Here is an 18,326-nt window from a genome sequence, read left to right on the forward strand (position 1 = left end):
GAACTGGGCTTGGATGTTCCTTCTCTGGGGTTTAATCTCCTACATCAGCTATTTTTCTGAGAGATTTTCTTCTTCAGCAGCCAAGGCATCTGACAGTGGTTCCCTCAAAGCTCGGTGCAACCAAATTATGAAGGGGAGTCTGAGGGAGAGTAGGCAAAGACCTTAAGAGATGTTCCTCGAAAAACATCTGTTGAGGATAGCAGGAACCTACGCACTGGACTTCTTGACAGAGTACACTGCATTTGTTTGGCATTTCAATGAAAGTTACAGAAATGAAATATTGGGATTCCTCTGGAGCAAAACCTGTTTTCTGTTCCAGCACATGTGCCCTGTTATTCAACAACCCAGAGCATGCGTTTTCTTGTGTTTTAGTCTGCCTGGTACACCAAAGTTGCTTTTGCTCTCTCTTTGCAGGTGAAGGTCCGGAATATGGGGCCAGTGGGGAGGATGCCCTGAGCAGGATACAAAGGCTGATGGCAGAAGGAGGCATGACTGCCGTGGTCCAGCGGGAGCAGAGCACCACCATGGCGTCCATGGGTGGCTTTGGCAACAACATCATCGTGAGTCACCGGATCCACCGCAGCTCTCAGACTGGAGCGGAATCCACTGGAGCTGAGGGCACATCAGCACATCAGTCCACTTCACAACAGCTGGCAGCTGAGCTGGAGGGACGGATCCTTTCAGAGTCTATGCAGCTGTCAGAGCATGGCCTGAGCCAACGGACATCCTCTGGCGGGAGTGAAGGACGAGGCACTGGTGATCTGGACCTGCCGGAGCAGGTCCAATCCTCCATGGACACTGAGGGACCAATCGAATACAGTGACCTAACTAATAATAACCATCTTCCTGACAGTACCAACTTCTATAGTAATGACAGCACCAGTGGGGAGTCGCGGAACAGGTAGAGATGAGTTGTGTGTTGGTGCTACCCTTGTACTGCTCAGCAGAGACCTATACCTCACAGCTGGCCAGAAGCTGGAAGAGTAGGGACACGTGGCTCCGACAGGATGTTAGTAGTTCAGAGGGTTTCTATGTCCTGGGTGAGTGGTAACAGATAAGAACTGCAAGGAAGCCATGGGCAAGAAAGCATACTATCTTAACTTCCAACATTCCCGCTGCTGAATAATGACAGGAGTATAAACAATAGTGGCTGCACCCCACGCAGATTTTGAAGTCATGTGGGATCTGCTGAGCTCAACCCTACAGTTTGGTCAGTGTCATTCTTTGTCATGCTACTTCCCTTTCCTCTTTCCTGCCCTTTTATGCATATACGGGCTGACCAGCAGAGTGAAGGGAAATGGGCCTGCAGCATCCTTCTGGAGACTGGCAGCCCTCCTGTGCAAACCTGGGCGTGGTGCTCCAGTGCTGTTGCTGGAGCAGAGGAGTCTTCCAGGATATGGTCCTGTGCTGTGGTCTTTTCTGGGAGGAGCTGAGATTCATCAAAAACCTGCATGGCTCAGGAACTGCATACAAGTGGGGATCTTTCCTTCTTAGAATTAGGCTAGTACTTGTCAGGAACCTAAGCAGAGCTGCTATATAGATGAGTAGAGGGATAAGAGTTACTGCTCTCCAGTCAGGTTGCAGTTCACGCAAGAATATTCTAAGCTGTGCCAACATTAACATGAATGAGCCATCCCAGTGGTTTCATGGTGCCAGGACTGAGCTGCACCTCCTTGGCAGGGGGCAGGAAATGTTCTTTGAGCTCCAGGCCAGGGTGTGAGGTATGGGTCTGTGATGTAAGGTGTTGCATGTGAAATCTTGACCTTGTACATGTAGTTTCTAGTGGAGAAATCAAGGCTCTGATATTCTGTTTTTAGTCTCAAATGTGATTTTCCTTTTCGTTTGTAACTCTCCATCCCTAGCAGGTTTGTGGAGGAAGGACGGGGAGAGTGTGAATGCTGACGAGGGAAACACCAAAGATCAACGTCATTAAAATATGACAAACCCTTGCTTGACCTACTGTCTTCATTTGTGTGATGAATGTCTGTGGGATCGGCTTTGGGAGATAGGTACATCCAGCTCAGAAACTTGAGGTAGCTTACAAATGTTAGACAAGGGTCATTCCCTTCCCAGAAGGATGGTCCGCTCAGCGTTGGAGTTGAAGGCCTTCAACTACGCAACAGAGAGGAGGAATAGAGAATCTCAATTGCAAGTTGCCTTTCAACCAGTCTGGGGATGAGCAGGCACTTCTGCATTTCCTATCATTCAGGTACTGCAGCAGAGAGAAAGGGAAGCATTTCTCCTGTCCTGCTCAAAATGGTATGTAACAGCACTGTCCATCTTAGGCAAGCAGGGAGAGATCTATCTTGCTGACCTCTTAAAGCAGAAAAGAGATGCAATGTCTGGCTGTCCTGGATAAAGGAATGCACGCCCCAGCATCTGTTACCACTGTCTGCACAGAGGGATGCTTCCTCTGCCATCCGAGCACCCGCCAGCAGCTGCTGTGTTTCTGCTCTGCTCCTCTAGACTCTGCACTGCAAAGATGTTACAATAAATAAGGCTGTCATTAGGCAGCACTCAGGCTCCCAGTCAGAAGAGTCTGTTAGAGAACATTAAGCAAATCTTCTCTTAAATCACAGCCTGGAAATGAACCTTAAATCAAATCAGCTGCTGCCAGGCCTCATTGTAGAGTGTTAATGAGACTCTAAAACCTGCCCTGAGCCAACCACATCCCTGATCTGACAGGAGAGCAGCCTGAAAAACGGGATTCCCTTGTGTGATGAGGAAGGCTTCATGCATCCCTATAGCCTCAGCGTAGGGTGGCCTGAGGATGTGCCGACCCTGGGAGCTGGAGGAGCTGTGTCTCAGCTGAGAACTCACGCAGACAAGGCGGCACAGGTCTGGGCAGAGCTCTTTACTGCTCTGCTTGAAAACAAAAACAGAGCCTGGAAAAAACTGCTTCTGCTTCAGCTCATCCTGGCATCTCCTGTTCCCTCTCCTTGCGTGGTTTCTGGAAGAGTCTTCAGGCCCATTCTCAGTGGATGTGTTGCAGAGCATTTACAGATGTCCATTTCCATAATCAGAGCCAAACTATCTACGGAAAAATTTCCATCATGGTTGGAGAAAGGTCTTCTGGGCTGTCTTGCTTTAGCAAGAGATTCTCAAAGGCCTGGTGCCATGGATGGGCACTCTGTGCAGGACCCAAAGCTGCTCTGCTGGGGGCTGCCACTTGATCAGGACCTGTCCCTGTTGAGATGCTGGCAGAGCGGCAGTGAACTCCAGTGGGAGCTGCAGCAAACTGCAGCTGCTCCACTTGGCATCGACTTGGGACACTTCTGAAGTACCAAAGCAGCTGCTTGTTTGAGGCTTGTGGGGAAAGCCCGCAGATGATGTAAGGCTGGGGGCCTGATCAGAGCAGGCAGCTTTGGTGTTCCTTCTAACCTACTCTCTAGCTTTGGGCCAAAGTGTGGTGGCAGCCGTGGCCTGGCCTCTGCGCTTGTACAAGCTGTAAGCAGGAATGGAGCGAGTGGGCTTATTCTTCAGATGCTGCCTTGGATGTGCTTTGTAGACTTCTTACTATGGCCACAAAACTAGCAGGTGCTCTTGGACCTCGTGTGTAAAGAGCATATTTTATTTTTGGAGTGCAGTCCTAGAATGTGCCAAGTGCAGCTCCTCTCCCTTGCTTTGGACTCCTTAGCCCAAGAGTTGGAGGTTGGTTAGGACAGGGCTGATCTGAGCTCTGGCGTGGGCCTGTGGCTACCCCGCAGCCTGCCCAGCTGCCTGAGGTACAGAGCACTGTGCGGCACAGGTCGTGGGATTTCGAGGCTCCTTCCCAAAAGCCTGCAGCTTATCTACTCACTGCAGCGTGATAACACAGCATGGAGGCAAGCACCCTGCCAGGAGCGAGGTGGAAATTCAACACGAGCTGCCTGAGGAAACCAAGCTGGAGCTACGCGTGTTTGCTGGCCCAATTTAGGAGGCAAAATGAGAGCTTTGCTGCTTAGGAGCAGGAAATAATCTTAAAAACCAAAAGCTTTTCTCAGCCTTAGCTTGTCAGGAGTCTTTTAATGTGCTAACAAAATCCTGGGGAAAGGAGAAATGCAGTGCTGAGAATTTTATTTAGCTTTCAAAAGGGTTTTGATGAAGTCCCTCACAAGAGGCTATTAAAGAAAGTGAGTCACCTCCAGGGTGAGGGGTAAAGTCCGCCTGGAGATGAAAACTGAGGTGGGAATGGGAGGCGAAATAAGAGCCAGTTCTTGGTGTGAGAGGAGGTTAATGATGGGTTGGCCAGGTTCTGTGGGAGCCAGTGTTCTCTAAACACCCTAATGAGCAAGAAGAGTAGGGGAACAGCAGAAGTTCCTGTGTTATTTAGGTTAGCAAGGAAAAGAAAGAGAAGGAACCAGAAGCCTGGGGCCCTAGAAATACTGGTTGGAGTTGCTGTGCTGGAAGGGGGCTTTTGTGTGAATCCTTCTCACCATTTCTCTGTTTGGGCCCTGCTGCAACCCGTGAGTGCTCCAGCACCAGGCTTAGCAGGCAGCCCTTCGCAGCAGCTGGTGAGGAGATGGGCACGGCCTGGCTGCAGGGAGCCTTCCCTCCTTTGGTGGCAGTAGCTGGTGGTGTCCCTTTCCCCACATGTTAAGGCATGCAGACACTCATCATGGCTCTTCACATCCACAGGCCTATGGAGGCCAGCAGGTCTCCTTTCGAAAACAAGTGGGTTTCTGCTGCTGCCAGCTGTTCTCTGGCCTAGGCAGAAGTGCAGTTTGCTGAGCAGCAGCAGCCCTCTCTGTTCCCTCCCAGTCTGTCAGAGAAGCCGTTCTCTGACAGGAAAAGGCAAATTAATTAAAGAGTTCAGTATGTGAGGCGTCTGCCTCTAATTGGGATCTTGGTGTGCAGCACACAATGTGACACTGCTGCCAGCCCTGCACGGGGCTGGGCACACAGTGGGGGACGGCCTCTCCCTTACAGCTGCTGCCCTCAGCCATCCCCAGCTCCGTCATGGCACCCCTTCCTCTCAGCCCCTGGAGCAGAGACCTCTGCCTGCTGCCACAGTGTGCTGGGCACACTCCAGAGCGTGCAGGGATTTGTTTCCCTGCCACATCCTGAGCAGAAGCCTTTCATCTGTTCCTGCCTTGGACTGGGAGCTGTGGATGATGGGGCCAGCAGGATTGCGTGGTGCTGCCGCTGGGAGAGACGGATGGACTTCAGAGCTCCAGGACCTGCTGCCTTCTCAGGTGCTGAAATCAGAGAAACACTCATTTTGAAGGTTGCAGCCATGCTCCATCGTCTTGCCGAGCCCCTCGCCTTCCCTTTTCTCCCAGATTCACAAAGCAGTGACATCCCAAGAGCACTGGGGGCTCTGGCTGCTCCTCCAGATTGGGCACTGCCACCATGTGGTATGGCAGTTGTAATGGGCAGTTCGTTATTTCTGAGCACTTCAGCCCCGGATGGGCTCAGCGAGGGCTCATGTGGGCTGATGGAGATGGACCAGCAGCTGGCAGTGTGACTGGCACTGAGGCACATAAATGCAAAGGCCATGAGGGGTTGTGCTGGTCTGTTTGCCTGCTGCAAAAGTTCCTGAGAACTAATCACCTACATCAAGCCCAACGCTAATTAAAGCAATTACTTAGGGAGGAAGTGAGGCCGGGCCTGCTGCTTTGCTGCAGGCGCTAAGTGCAGCTCCAGAGCAGCAGCATTTGGGCTGCAGGGGGACACGAGCTGGGGGCTCAGGCAGTGCTGGACTGCGAGGAGCCCTGAGAGGCCCCTGGCATGGATTTGCTGCAGAGGTGCTGAAGAAGGTGGTATTCTCATGTTGGGATTTCAGCTCTGGCTGACAAAGGTGGCTGCGTCGGCATAATGTGCTTATGCTCCTGTGAGGTATTTGACGTGATGCATCGTGACAGCACCATCAGAAATTAGCCCTGCACAGTGCTTGGTGGGCTCAATGCAGCCAAGTGCACAGCATGTGCTGGGGACATGGAATGTAGGTCGTGGCCCTGAGACGGTGCCGGGGTGGCAGGCACGGTGTGGCAGGGATGAGCACTATCCACAGCTACTTGTTGCCTCTGTAAACCCAGCTCGGGGAACACCTCAGCCAGATTCCAGTGACCAAGTGAAATGAAAGGGCTGTGGCACGTTTGCAGCAGCATGTCCATGCCCCTGCTTCCCATAACTCCTCTCTGCCAGGGAACAGCACAGTTTAGGCTCTTACCAGGTGAGTCTCTCAAGCACCTTCCTCCTGCTCTTTTCTCACCCCCTCTTTACTGTTACTTATCTTATGCTCATCAGCTTGAATGGGTTTTTCTTCCTAGGAGTGCTGCCTCCTACGCAGTTAATGCACTGACGGCAGCAGGACGAGCTGGAGATGGTGCTTGCTGGGGCTTGGACCCGGCCCAGCCATCCACTGCAGCATGGGACACTTGGGCTGCTCCTCCAGGTGCCACTCTCACTCTTCCTTGCTTGCTTCTCCCCCGGTCCGGGAGTTGGGGGTCCATAGTCTCACTGGAGGGCACAACACTGTTCCCTGCTGAGGAAGAAGGTCTCGGAGTACTGCTGGCATGGGCAGAGCAAGAACTGCTGAGGGGAGGAGGAGGAAAAAGGCTGCACGTGCATGTTTGCACACCCAAGTGTGTAAGGGAGCAGGCTGGGAGGATGGCATGCCAGGGTGGAGAGCCTCCTGCTATTTTCTCTTCTGCTGCACTCTGCTCCAAGAGCCTTACCTAAATAAATGGTGTAATTACTGGGAATTAAGGGGAGGTGAAGGATTGATGCCAAAACAGAAACCTTCTAATTTCCAACTGCACTGCATCCTCTGGGTTCCTCTGCGCATCCTCTCTCAGGGCTTCTCTTCCTTCCAGCAATATCTTCATTCAGATGGAGTTGGAGAAGAAGATGATGGAGACCTCCTGGTGGGAGGCCGGCTCCCCCCTCCCTCTGTGTGGAACTCCATGGGCCCTAACCCTGCCGACATCCCCTCATGAGGGCTCCTGCCCTGTGCCTCCCCCTCACCAGATCCTGTGCCCCAAAAGGCTGCAGGCAGCTCCTACCCGTCACCCTGCTCCCCTCCCCTTCCCCGCAGACACTGCACTGCGATTATCGTAATGATCCCCGACAAGGCACTATCAGGAATTGCGGTGATAAATCTAAACAGACAGCTTATAAAAAAAATAAAAACAAACAAGCCACAAGCCCAGGCTCATAATTTAATACAAGGTTATTAGCCTGGCCAGTGGAGCGCAGAGCTCTCTCCTGCTGCAGCCCTGATCCTCCTTCACCCCCAGCTCTGCCGTGAGCCCCAGGCAGTGCCCCAAGCCTCAGCACGGTCCCTGCAGCATGCAGGGATGTGGGGTCCTCCCCAGCCCATCCTGCCCTGGGATGATGGTGGTGCTGGGCTGCCTGGAGTGCCGTGTGCCCCAGCAGCACCAGATAGTGCACTGAGCAAAGGGGAATGGCTTGTAACTGGGTAAGGGCCCAACAGAGCACCCGGTTCCTTAGCTTGGGAACAGCACACACCTGCATTTCAACTTGATTCTTTTCCCTTTTTTCTTTCTTTTTTTTTTTTTTCTTTTTCTTTTTTTTCCTCTTGATAATGGGTATAAAAGAAGTGATTCAAAAGCACTTTACCCCTTCCATTACCCAGAAAGCAAATAAGCATTGCAAGAATGGGGACTGCAACACAACAATTATATTGAAATATTCCAAGTCGTGCGTATATGGCAAATGTGACAAAATTGAGTGCAACCTTAAAATAGCAGCAGTGATCTCTGAAAGCACAGAAGGCAGATGCTGCTGAGTGGTGAGGTGTCATTGCCCTCCTTTGGTTCTGCCCAGATTTGGGGTCCTGGTCATACCCCCAGCAGTTCTCCTCTCTTTGGGAGAGCCCTCAGGGCCTCGGGTCCCTGCTGGGGGGAGGAGCACTGGCACTGCTCCCCACACTGATGCTTCAGTGCTGCTGCACAGGGCTTAGCCCCTTCTCCACTTGCTTGTTCCCTCTCTTGGGTTCTGAATTGTTTTTTTATTTTTTTATTATTTTTTATTTTATTTTTTATTTTTTTGGCTGATAGATGAATTAGCATTTATCACCAAGCTGACTACTGGTGGGTTATTAGAAGTGATTTGCAATGTAAATAGTCCCATCATCAGGCACGTTTTCTTTAGACCAAGCCTGTACTTGAATGAATATTGATGAATATTAGAGCGTGTAGATGGGAGCGCTGGGTTCGGCGGTGGCTACTGGGGGCAGGGGTGTGCTGGGGGGAGGTTTCCATGAAGTGCTGGGGGAGCTGTGCGGGACGAGAGAGGCCTTGAATGCCTACCCGTGACAGCTGGAGCCCATCAAGCAGCCCAGTGCCAGCGCAGCCCCATCGGCTGGGGAGCACTCAGCCAAATGGGTGCACCCCGGAGCGCAGCGGTTTCCCTGACGTTGATTTTCTTCGGGAGGGAAGAAGGAAGAGGAAAGGGTGGGGTGTGCCCGAGGTCAGGGCTTTGGGCCGCGGCCTCGAAGGCACTTTCTCGCAGCTCCCCCGTGGCCGTAAGCTGCCCGGCGCTGCCTTCGGGCGCTGCCAGCGCGCCCTCCCCACCCGCGGTGCCACGCTCGGTGCTCGGTGCCCGCTGCCGCCGCTGTCCGCGGTGCTGCAGGACTGCCCGCCGCGGTGAGGGGCGCTGGGGGGGCGGACGGCACATCTGCCGGGGGGGGGGAGAGCACATCTGGGGAAAGGAGGGGGCTCACGAGGGGATTTTTTTGGGGGGGGGAGCGGCGGCGCGGAGATTGGCCGCTGCACCGTGACGTTGTGCTCCCCACCCCCGTCCCCAAAGCTTTCCCTCGGCGTTTGTGGCGGGGGGGACAAACATCTGGGGGCGACACATCTGGGGGCGGGAGAGGGAGGGGGCGGGGAGGAGATGTTGGGAGGGGGGGACCGGGCCGGGCCGGCAGAGCCGGGTCCTCCCCCTCCCCCCGCCCCTCCCCGCCCTCCGCCGCACGGCGCCGCCGGGAGCCGGGTGCCGGCCGGGGCCATGCGTGCCGGAGCCCCCGACGGCGCGGCGGAGCTCTCGGCGCTGCACCATGGCCGCTGAGAACCGCTCGGCCGCGGGCGACGGCGCGCCCTGGGGGCTGCCCGGTGAGTGCCGCGGGGCCGGGGGTACCGAGGGTCTCTCCGTTGGGATCCGGAGAGATGATGGGGCGCGCGGTGCAGGGTGGGGGAGCGCTCGGGAGTCGGGGGGGGCTCTCCTCCAACTTTCCTAGGTGCCCCCGGAGGGGCCCTCCGCAGCGGGAACCGCCGTCGCTTCCCGGCCCCAGGGGAAGTGGAGCGGTGCAGGGCTGCACCCGGCGGCGGATCCGTCCGGGCGCCGCCGCTCCGCGGTCTGTGCCCACCGTGCTTCGTCCCGCGGCTCCGGGAGCGTTCGCTTCCCCAGTACCTCCTCTTGGACGGAGGTTTGTCTCCCAGGCAGGACGCTACGTGCGTTTTTGCCTTTGCTTCCCCCTGGTTTTGGGACGACATGCCCTCTCTTTCGCTAGTTTGTCCCTCCCTACCCGGGACGCGCGGCGCTGCGCAGAGCCCCGTGCTGCGAAGGGCAGCGCTTCCCCCGGGCCGCGCATCGCATACAGCTGCCCGCGGCCGATGGGTCGGGCAGCCGCACACACCTCGTTCCCAAAATAATGACATTGGTTCAAACCGAGGGACGGCCCTTGGCGTATTCTCAAATCAGTGCAACGCCAGGTTCTGTCCTTCCTCGGTCTGAAGCCCTCTGACTTCACTGTTTCTGTGATTTTGATCAGCTACTTGCCAACACCGTGGTTGGAGTGTTGCTTCCCCAGCTGCAGAGCAGCAGCCGCACCTCTGGGCTCTTACTGGGATCCCGAGCAGCGGTGGGATGCTCTGAGCATTGCTACTTCCAGCGCCCGGCGCTTGGGCACCTGCCGTTCCCCAGCTGTGTTGCTGCACGCAGCCCAGGGCTGCGGCTGTGTCACCCTCATGGGCAGCCCAAGGAACAGCCGCACGGCCCCACGTTGTGCCCTGCATCCGCTGGGCAGGGGCACACAGGAGGGACACCGTCAGCATGTTGTCCTCAGCCACACGCCGTGCCCGTGGCGGCAGGTCGGTCTGTGTTTTTTCATAGAAGAGAAATGAACTGAAATGATTAATTAATGCCATCATCCAATTACTCTGAGTTTGCAGAAGGAACGTGGTTTTTCTCTTTAAACTGTCCCCATGAGGATCCTATTGATATCAGTTTTTGTCGTGGTTGTGGTTTTTTTGCTTTATTCTTTTTTTTGTTTGTTTGTTTGTTGTTTCTAATGAAAATGACAAACATCTCCCCAGGAAAACACAATCAAAGTCGGATAATAGAAATAACGAGCTGAGGAGGAGCAGCAGCGCCAAGCAGCGCCCAGCAGGCCTCAGCCCTCGAGCTGCTGTCCCTCGACATGCTGAGACACTGCCAGCAATGCCAAGGGCAAGTGGGCACTGCAGGGCTGAAGGATGGGGGGGAGTGGCAGCAGAGGGAAATGGGAGCTGTTTGCAGCAGGTGCCGCCTTCGGCACCAACATGGCTCGCCTGCCCATGAACACACAAACATGGCAGGAGGTTCAGAGCTCAAACAGCCCCGCTGTCCCTTGATGCCCCAAAATGCCCATTAAAGGGCATTGTCTATCCTCTGTTGGCCGTGGGGATGTGCTCCTCTTGTTCTCCATCAACCCAATGAAGGTTTGCTTGCATTTCAGCATCCATCCACACTGGCTCTTGAGCTGCACAGTTAAAGGGCAGCTTTGGAAGCCACAAGGTGTGCTCTGGGGCAGTGATACAGAAGGATTTTGCACCGAGCCATTCCTGTTTGCATCCCCTCCCACCTCCATCCCCACTCCTCAGCCTGTGCCGGCACCAGCGCCAGCCCCAAGAGATGGGGACACTCAGCGCCCGAGCACCGCTGGAGCTCCTTCACACCGGCATTTGTGGGCTCACTGAAGCCTGCCTGGAGTTGGCATTCCAAGCAGAGCTGCCTTGGCCCTGTGCTGCTGCCGTGACGCAGAGGGGCCGGGGGAATGCAGGAGCCGTGGCAGCTGTTTGCTCAGCCTCAAGAGCCCGGCAGAGGAGCTCCATCGGTCAGCCGACAGGAGGGAAAGCAGCAGCCTGGCCTTTAAAGGCAGAGCCCTGCACAGTGGGCAGGCTGCCCCAGTGCTGCTGAGTGCTGCAGGCAGAGTGGGCAGTGCCTAGAAACCAAACGCTGGAGACCCAGAAAGGCGACCCTTCTGCTGCCGTGATGGCCTTAATGCATTTTGTGGCTACTCAAAGGGCACAACAGCAGCAGGCATTGTCACTGCCTGACTGCCAGCCGGGCATGGCAGTGGTGGCACCTCAGGGCACCAAGCTACATGCAACTGGAGGAGAGAGGGGTCAAAGCATGAGGTCGGGTATGGAAATCACGGAGATACACAGGGCAGGAGCTGACTGTTCCTGTAGCACTAAGGGTTAACACTGCCTTGGTCTGGGTCCAGAAGCGCTGGGCTGACTGGGCTGTGGGAAACTCTGAGGTTTCAGTTGTGCAACGCCAAGGGCGGAAAACATCACTTTGTGCAAACATGATGTCCAGGTCACAGGGCGGATCCCGAGTGGCAGCTCGGCGCCTGGACCCTGAGCTTCCCCGTGCCTCCTTGGCTGGGAGCGGGGCTGCTGGGACAGGATGGGATGGGATGGAGCAGGATGGGATGAAAGGGATGGGACAAGTGCCTTGTGGAGTCTGTCCAGGCAGGGCTGAAAGCAGCAAGCAGGGCAGCTGCAATCCCTGCTCCCCCACAACTGCCTTGGTTTCAGTCCCAAGCTGTTCTAACTGCTCTCTCCCCCCAGTCCCTGTCCCTCCCACAGGTGTTTGATCCCAGACACAAGGAGGGAGCAGCTGCTGTGGGCAGACACCTGTTGCTGTGGTCCTCTCAGCCTCTCCCTCTTTCCTCTCCTGCTTCTCTCCCCTCTGCCCACAGCATCTGCACCTGGCTGCTGTCAGAGCTCCAGCTCAGGGCTATGAAAGACCGAGAGCATCCCACTAAGGCAGGTGGCGTTCATGCAGTAAGCAGCAGCAGTGTAGCTCTGTCCCAGGCTCTGCCGAAAGCCCCACGCATCCCGAGCGCTGCGGGAAGGAGGGGTGCTGGGAGTCCCGAGGAGGGCCAGGGCCGGCAGCGGAGGTTGCTGCAGTGGGATGGTGAGGGCGGACCTGGGGCTGAGTGCTGCGGGCAAAGGGCAGCGCGCAGGGCCGAGATCCGGCTGGTGTCTGGGGCTGTGTGGGCATCAGCATCGGAATCGCCGTGAGATGTCCCCCAGGCTCCGGCCGACGGGCCGGGCATGGCTGAAAAGAGCCAACTGCTGCTTTCAAATCGCCGGTTACGGTAATCCATCCCGAGGATCCAGTCTTTCCTTTTTCAACCCAGAAGTTTGCAGCCTGACCTCTGGGTGGCATCCACGGACGTTTGGATCGAGCCCCTCCTGTTCCCTCCTCGTGAGCTGTGCAGGGGGGTGAGCTGCACTTCCATCTTACTTTGGGCAACTGAGAGTATAAGCCTCTGCCATGCCATTAAATGCACTTAGAGGGGGATGCTGGTCTATAAACTTAAGTGGAAACAAAGCAAACAAAAAACCTAACACAGCAATCTTATCTTAGTAGAAAAGAAAGACAGTTTTGTGGTTCTTTTTTTTTTTTTTTTCGAAGCAGACTTAGAGGCTGGAGCTGTAAGGAGAGGAAGATCAGCTTCCCTGCCCTGCCCAGCCAGCACTTCCATTTCTTTCCCCTTCTGGGAAATGCTCTCTCATTGCAATTTTGGTCCACTGATTATTTTTAAGACCACTCTCCTCTCACTCATCACCGCGGGGGTCAGCTACAGACATCTAGGTTTCCATGAAGGCAGTCTGTCTGCCCATTATCTCCCACACCTGCCAGGGCTGGGCTGTGAACCCATCTGAGGCCAATTACCCTGAAACTGAAGCCTGGCTGTGCCCTGGGCCTCAGCCCAGCTGGAAGATAGGCCAAACCAGTGCCCAGTAAGATGCTGTGGGATTCACATGGATGTCTTTGGGCTGAAGCTGTAACAAAATGTGCTGTTTTCCCTGTCCTAGATTTCCTCTTCCAGAAGGAGCTGTTTGCTGCCAGAGACACAGGTGAGCACTAAGAGCCATGGCACGGCCTTTTCCCAGGGCTCACAGCCACGCTGGCCAGACACGCGGACCATCACATGTGATGTTCTTCCTTTCTGTCTTCATTCTCCTTGCAGACCCCATGCACAACCTCTCCGCACAGCCCTGGCAGGCGAAGATGGCCAACCTGACTTATGACAACATCACCCTCAGCAATCACTCCGAGGTGGCCATCCAGCCCCCCACCAACTACAAGACGGTGGAGCTGGTTTTCATCGCCACGGTCACCGGCTCGCTCAGCCTCGTCACCGTGGTGGGGAACATCCTGGTGATGCTGTCCATCAAGGTGAACCGCCAACTGCAGACTGTCAACAACTACTTCCTCTTCAGCCTAGCCTGCGCCGACCTCATCATCGGGGTCTTCTCCATGAACCTCTACACGGTCTACATCATCAAAGGCTACTGGCCACTGGGGGCCGTGGTTTGTGACCTGTGGCTGGCCCTGGACTACGTGGTGAGCAACGCCTCAGTCATGAACTTACTCATCATCAGCTTTGACCGGTACTTCTGTGTCACTAAGCCCCTGACGTACCCGGCCAGGAGGACCACCAAGATGGCGGGGCTCATGATCGCAGCCGCGTGGATATTGTCCTTCATTCTCTGGGCCCCTGCCATCTTGTTCTGGCAGTTCATTGTGGGCAAGAGGACGGTCCACGAGAGGGAATGCTACATCCAGTTCCTTTCCAACCCGGCGGTGACCTTCGGCACGGCCATCGCTGCTTTCTACCTGCCCGTGGTCATCATGACGGTGCTGTACATCCACATCTCACTGGCCAGCAGGAGCAGGGTGAGGAGACACAAGCCCGAAAGTAGGAAAGAGAGGAAAGGCAAGTCCCTCAGCTTCTTCAAGGCTCCCCCAGTCAAACAGAACAACAATAACTCCCCCAAGAGGGCTGTGGAGGTGAAGGAGGAGGTGAGGAATGGGAAGGTGGATGACCAGCCCTCAGCACAGACAGAGGCCACTGGCCAGCAGGAGGAGAAGGAGACCTCCAATGAGTCCAGCACAGTCAGCATGACCCAGACCACCAAAGACAAGCCCACAACGGAAATCTTGCCAGCGGGACAAGGACAGAGCCCAGCCCATCCTCGGGTGAACCCGACTTCCAAGTGGTCCAAGATCAAAATCGTCACCAAGCAGACTGGGACCGAATGTGTCACCGCCATCGAGATCGTCCCAGCTAAGGCAGGAGCCTCTGACCACAACTCCCTGTCCAACAGCCGCCCTGCCAATGTCGCCAGGAAGTTTGCCAGCATCGCCAGGAGCCAAGTGCGGAAGAAACGCCAGATGGCAGCCCGGGAGAAGAAGGTCACCCGCACCATATTTGCCATTCTGCTAGCCTTCATACTCACATGGACTCCTTACAACGTGATGGTCCTCATTAACACCTTCTGTGAGACCTGCGTTCCTGAAACCGTGTGGTCCATCGGCTACTGGCTCTGCTACGTCAACAGCACCATCAACCCAGCCTGCTATGCCCTCTGCAATGCCACGTTCAAGAAAACCTTTAAGCACCTCCTCATGTGCCAGTACAGGAACATTGGCACGGCCAGGTAAGCTGGTGCTCAGGGATCACTTTAGCAACGTTACGGCAGTCCTCCCCTTCGTCTCCTTCACCTGGAGGGGTCCTCTGCTCCCTCTCACAGAAGCGCAGACTGCAAAGTGCTGGCAGGTGATGCCCTTGAATGCTGACAAAAGTCCACGGCACCTCTGAGCTGCAGCACCTCCAGCCACCCTGAGCCCATGGACTCACTGAAGGGCTGGGAGGAAGGCGAGCTGAGGCCAGATGTGCTAACCAGGAGCCCTCCCAGCTCCCTGTCGTGGATGTATTGGCCGACAGGTATCAGTACTCCTCATCAGACTGACTGCCTCTTCTCCGTCTCCCGGTTTGTCAGAGCTTGTTTGCACACAAACAGCCTAACACTGGGTGCTTTCAATATCCCTGTAGACTATATTTACTACCCAAGATGAAAAGAAACGGGGGGGCCAACTTTTGCCAGCCACTTTGGACCTGGATGGCTTGGGTGTGCACGCAGAAGGTCCTCGGACTGTCCACTCATAAGGAGGTTGGGGCTGTGCCCAAGCAGCAGTGGTGAGCTCCCTCCTTGTCTCAATGTCACCTCCTGGCCTAGGGACCTGTGGGGACAGTGTGGGACACCTGTCCTGCCATGGTGACCCCAGGGAGGACACAGGATGACTGCTGAGCTTTGTAAATGGACATATCCCCACAACCGCTGCTGTCGCAGAGTCCTCAGCATGTGGGGTCCCACCAGCCCCTCCTGCCCCATCGTGCTGTTGCCTCACTTCTGCCAAGGCTGGGGCTCTGCTGAAATGTGGGGACACTGCCATGTCTGTTTGTCTGTCTCACTCCATGCCAGGGCAATGCCGTGCGACCTGGACAAGGGCTGCCCTGCCCCCCTCACTGCCGCTGCCTTTAGGATCCTGACATAGCGTTACCCACATTGCCTGGCGGGTTGGTTTTGGGTTTCGGAGAAGTGTTACAGCTACAGCTGACCCCCAGCAAATAAAGACCTCGGACCAGAAACCAAAGGCCACAGGTCAAGGATTCCATGTGGTGTTGTCCTCAGCATCCCATGGGCCCTGATAGGGACAGTGAGTGCAGATGCAGATGGTCCTGGGGAACATTCCTGTGTGTGCCTTTGTCACCCACCGCAAGACAGGGGTGGGAACAGGAAGAGGGCAGCAGCCTGAAGTGCTGCTGAGATGAGGTGCTGCTGTGGGGCTGATGTGGGTGGCACCCAGGCTGCTGTCCCCAGGTACACAGTAACTGTTCTGTTCCCTCTGGTCCCAGCGGATTGGTAGACTCCCTGGTGGTGCCACGAACCCCAAGCCAGCACCGCCTCCCCACAGCATCACTCTGAGCAGAGACGGATGTGAAGGTGCAGGGCCAGATCGCCTTCCTCTCCTGGGGTCCCAGCCCTGCAGCGCTACACAGGGATGGCAGGCAGGATCTGACTCATTGATGTTTTTTTAAAAAGATTTTTATTGGAAAAGAAACCCAAACCCTTTTCCCAAAAGAGGTGAGAGCATCCAGTCGGCACCACTCAAAGCAATGGTCAGTGTGGCTGCAGCAGCCCCCAGGGCAGTGGCAGCAGCTTCCCAGGGCCAGTTGGCCTGCTCTCAACAAAACTAGCAATTAAACAAGGCATCTCAGTGGCAGCGGAGGTGAGGAGAGGAGGAGGAAGAGGAGGAGAAGGAGAGGAAGAAGGCTGGAGTGTGGCTCGTTGTGGTGGGAGAGGCACATGTGTCCGGGACTGATGAGGACGTCATCCACCCCGCTCTAGTCCTTTCCCTTGCCCTTCTTAGCTGCACCCAATGATCATGGAAGATGTGTTAGCATTACTGCGATCACCAGCAGCTCTCTGCCCAGCTTTGGACCTGAGCGCTGCCTGGGGGAGGTGAGGACTCACCTTTAGCCTTGGCCTTCATCTTGGCGGCACAGGGCTTGCTCACATAGACCACCTCCTCGCACTGGGCATTGTACAGTGCTTTCTTCAGGATGCCCGAGCGTGTTTTCACACCCGTCTGTGCACTGCACCCTCCCCAGCTCTCAAACTTGTACTTGCAGTCAGCTGCAGGAAGGGAGAGGCATTAGGAACATGTGGCCCCACTGCAGCCCCAGTCCCCCCACAGCCACCTTCGCACCTCCAAACTTCTTCTTCCAGTTGCAGGGGATCTTGCACTTGAGCTTCCTGCTCTCATCGCCACAGGTGCCCTCGCGGTAGCCCAGGCCGCAGTCCTTGCTGTTGGGCACGCAGGGCCCCCAGCGCCAGTCCTGGCACTCGGAGCCCTCCTTCTTTGCCTTCTCTGTAAGGGAGGCGGCAGCTGGGAGACGGGGCGGCACACCCACACCTCCCCGCGCCCACCCGGACTCCCGCTCACCTTTCTTGGCTTTGACAGCCTCTGCGGTGGCCGCCAGCAGCAGCAGTGCCAGGAGGAGGAGGAGGGCCCGGGGCTGCATCCTGCCTGGAGCGGGGAAGGGAGGGATGGGCACCGCGCATCGCCTCGGCCCCAGGAGCGCAGGGGCTGCCACGGTGCCTCGGCCCGGCCTCCGCGGAATCCGGGGGCGGAGGGGGGAAGAAACCCACGGAAAGCGAACCCCCTGCCGCGAGGGGCCGGGAGCGGAGCCAGCGGAGTTCGCGCAGACGGATACTCGCAGCGTGGGAGCTCTAGGAGCGCTTTAACGGGAGAGCGGCGCCCACTGCCGGCACCGCGACTCCCAGCGCATCTCCGTGCGTTTGCCGGGCGGGTGAGTGCGTGTGCACGCGTGAGCGCTCATACATGTGCATGCGCGTGCACCCAGCTCTGAGTGCTGAGCGCTGCCCCCTTTGCTGGAAGCCGTCCTGCCCGGCCCGGCCCGGCCCGGCTCGGGGACACCGCGCCTGTCCCACGGCGCTCCCGGCGCACGGAACGCAGCCTTCCATCGCCCGTAGCCCCCTCGCCCCATCCCGGCCCCGTCCCCAATCCGCTGCCCCGCGCGGATTGACCCCGCATCACAGCCGAGGGACGCGCCAGGTGATGCCTTAAAAGAGGAGCCCCGGCCCTTCCCGGGCACCGCGCCCCGCTCCCGCCCCCCCGGCACCCCTGGGCCTGGCCGAGAGCGCTGGGGGCTCCGGGGCCCCTCCGTCTCTCCGAGGGCCGGGGCTGCGGGGCGCCTTTCCGCACCCATCCCTCCTCCGCCCCTCGCCGCGCGCCCCGCACGGCGCAGCCCCCCGCTCCCAGAAGCGTTCCCGCATCCCCTCCCCATCCTCAGGGTGCGCCCCGCTCCCCCGTGGGGCTAAGAGGGGGTGGCCTCCACCCTGCCCCGCGGGAACCCCGGCGCCCCCCGAGCCCCTTCCCTCGGCGGGGCGGGGGGGTGCGCCTACGGAGCTCCATGTGCTCCCACCCCCCCACTCACCTGCGGCGCGGAGCGGCGCCGTTGCCTTTTGTGTGGCGGCCGCGTGCGGAGCCCCGCACAGCGCAGCGCAGCACAGCGGCCCCTGACGTCGGGCCCCGCCGGCAGCCCGAGGTGGTCGGAGCCCAAACTCCCCGTGCAAGCCCCTCCTCTGCCCCCCGGCAGCACGGCCAGCCACAAAGGCGGGCGGCGGGCCGAGGGGCGGCCCCGGGGGCTGGGGGAGCTGCTCAGCGGGGAGGGGCCGGGCGTCTCGGCTCGGCTGTCGGGGGCTCGAGCCCCTGCGAGGGCAACCTTGTGT

At 57.1% G+C, this 18,326-nt stretch overlaps 3 protein-coding genes across 11 annotated transcripts in view; 2 read left to right on the plus strand and 1 right to left on the minus strand.

Annotated features, from left to right (window-relative positions):
* AMBRA1 (autophagy and beclin 1 regulator 1) overlaps positions 1–1,949 on the plus strand; it is a 124,778-nt gene extending 122,829 nt beyond the window's left edge. For all 5 annotated transcript variants that reach the window (XM_085224711.1, XM_085224712.1, XM_085224714.1 and 2 more), the window contains one exon: positions 415–1,949. In XM_085224711.1, coding sequence (XP_085080837.1) covers positions 415–905 — 491 coding nt within the window. In that variant the 3' untranslated portion in view covers positions 906–1,949. The remainder of the gene's footprint in view (positions 1–414) is intronic.
* A 6,549-nt stretch (positions 1,950–8,498) lies between these two features.
* On the plus strand, positions 8,499–15,663 carry CHRM4 (cholinergic receptor muscarinic 4). 4 transcript variants are annotated; one of them, XM_085224730.1, is made up of 3 exons: positions 8,499–8,591; positions 13,038–13,079; positions 13,193–15,663. In XM_085224730.1, the coding sequence occupies exon 3, from the start codon at positions 13,198–13,200 to the stop codon at positions 14,668–14,670; it is 1,473 nt and encodes a 490-aa protein (XP_085080856.1). In that variant the 5' UTR covers positions 8,499–8,591; positions 13,038–13,079; positions 13,193–13,197; the 3' UTR covers positions 14,671–15,663. The 4 variants fall into 4 exon arrangements, with proteins under 4 accessions (XP_085080856.1, XP_085080855.1, XP_085080854.1 ...); XM_085224728.1 differs by lacking the exon at positions 8,499–8,591 and adding an exon at positions 8,868–9,056; XM_085224729.1 differs by lacking the exons at positions 8,499–8,591; positions 13,038–13,079 and adding an exon at positions 8,867–9,056.
* Positions 15,664–16,101: 438 nt separating this feature from the next.
* Positions 16,102–18,187, minus strand: MDK (midkine). Of its 2 annotated transcripts, none has more exons than XM_085226111.1 (5): positions 18,032–18,187; positions 17,017–17,100; positions 16,780–16,941; positions 16,545–16,706; positions 16,102–16,440 (listed from the first exon to the last, which is right to left on the minus strand). In XM_085226111.1, the coding sequence occupies exons 2-5, from the start codon at positions 17,093–17,095 to the stop codon at positions 16,415–16,417; spliced, it is 429 nt and encodes a 142-aa protein (XP_085082237.1). In that variant the 5' UTR covers positions 17,096–17,100; positions 18,032–18,187; the 3' UTR covers positions 16,102–16,414. The 2 variants fall into 2 exon arrangements, with proteins under 2 accessions (XP_085082237.1, XP_085082236.1); XM_085226110.1 differs by lacking the exon at positions 18,032–18,187 and adding an exon at positions 17,223–17,314.
* Between the last annotated feature and the right edge of the window lie 139 nt (positions 18,188–18,326).

This window comes from Meleagris gallopavo, chromosome 5 (assembly GCF_905368555.1).
Source record: "Meleagris gallopavo chromosome 5, MGAL_WU_HG_1.1, whole genome shotgun sequence".
Classification (NCBI taxonomy): domain Eukaryota; kingdom Metazoa; phylum Chordata; class Aves; order Galliformes; family Phasianidae; genus Meleagris; species Meleagris gallopavo.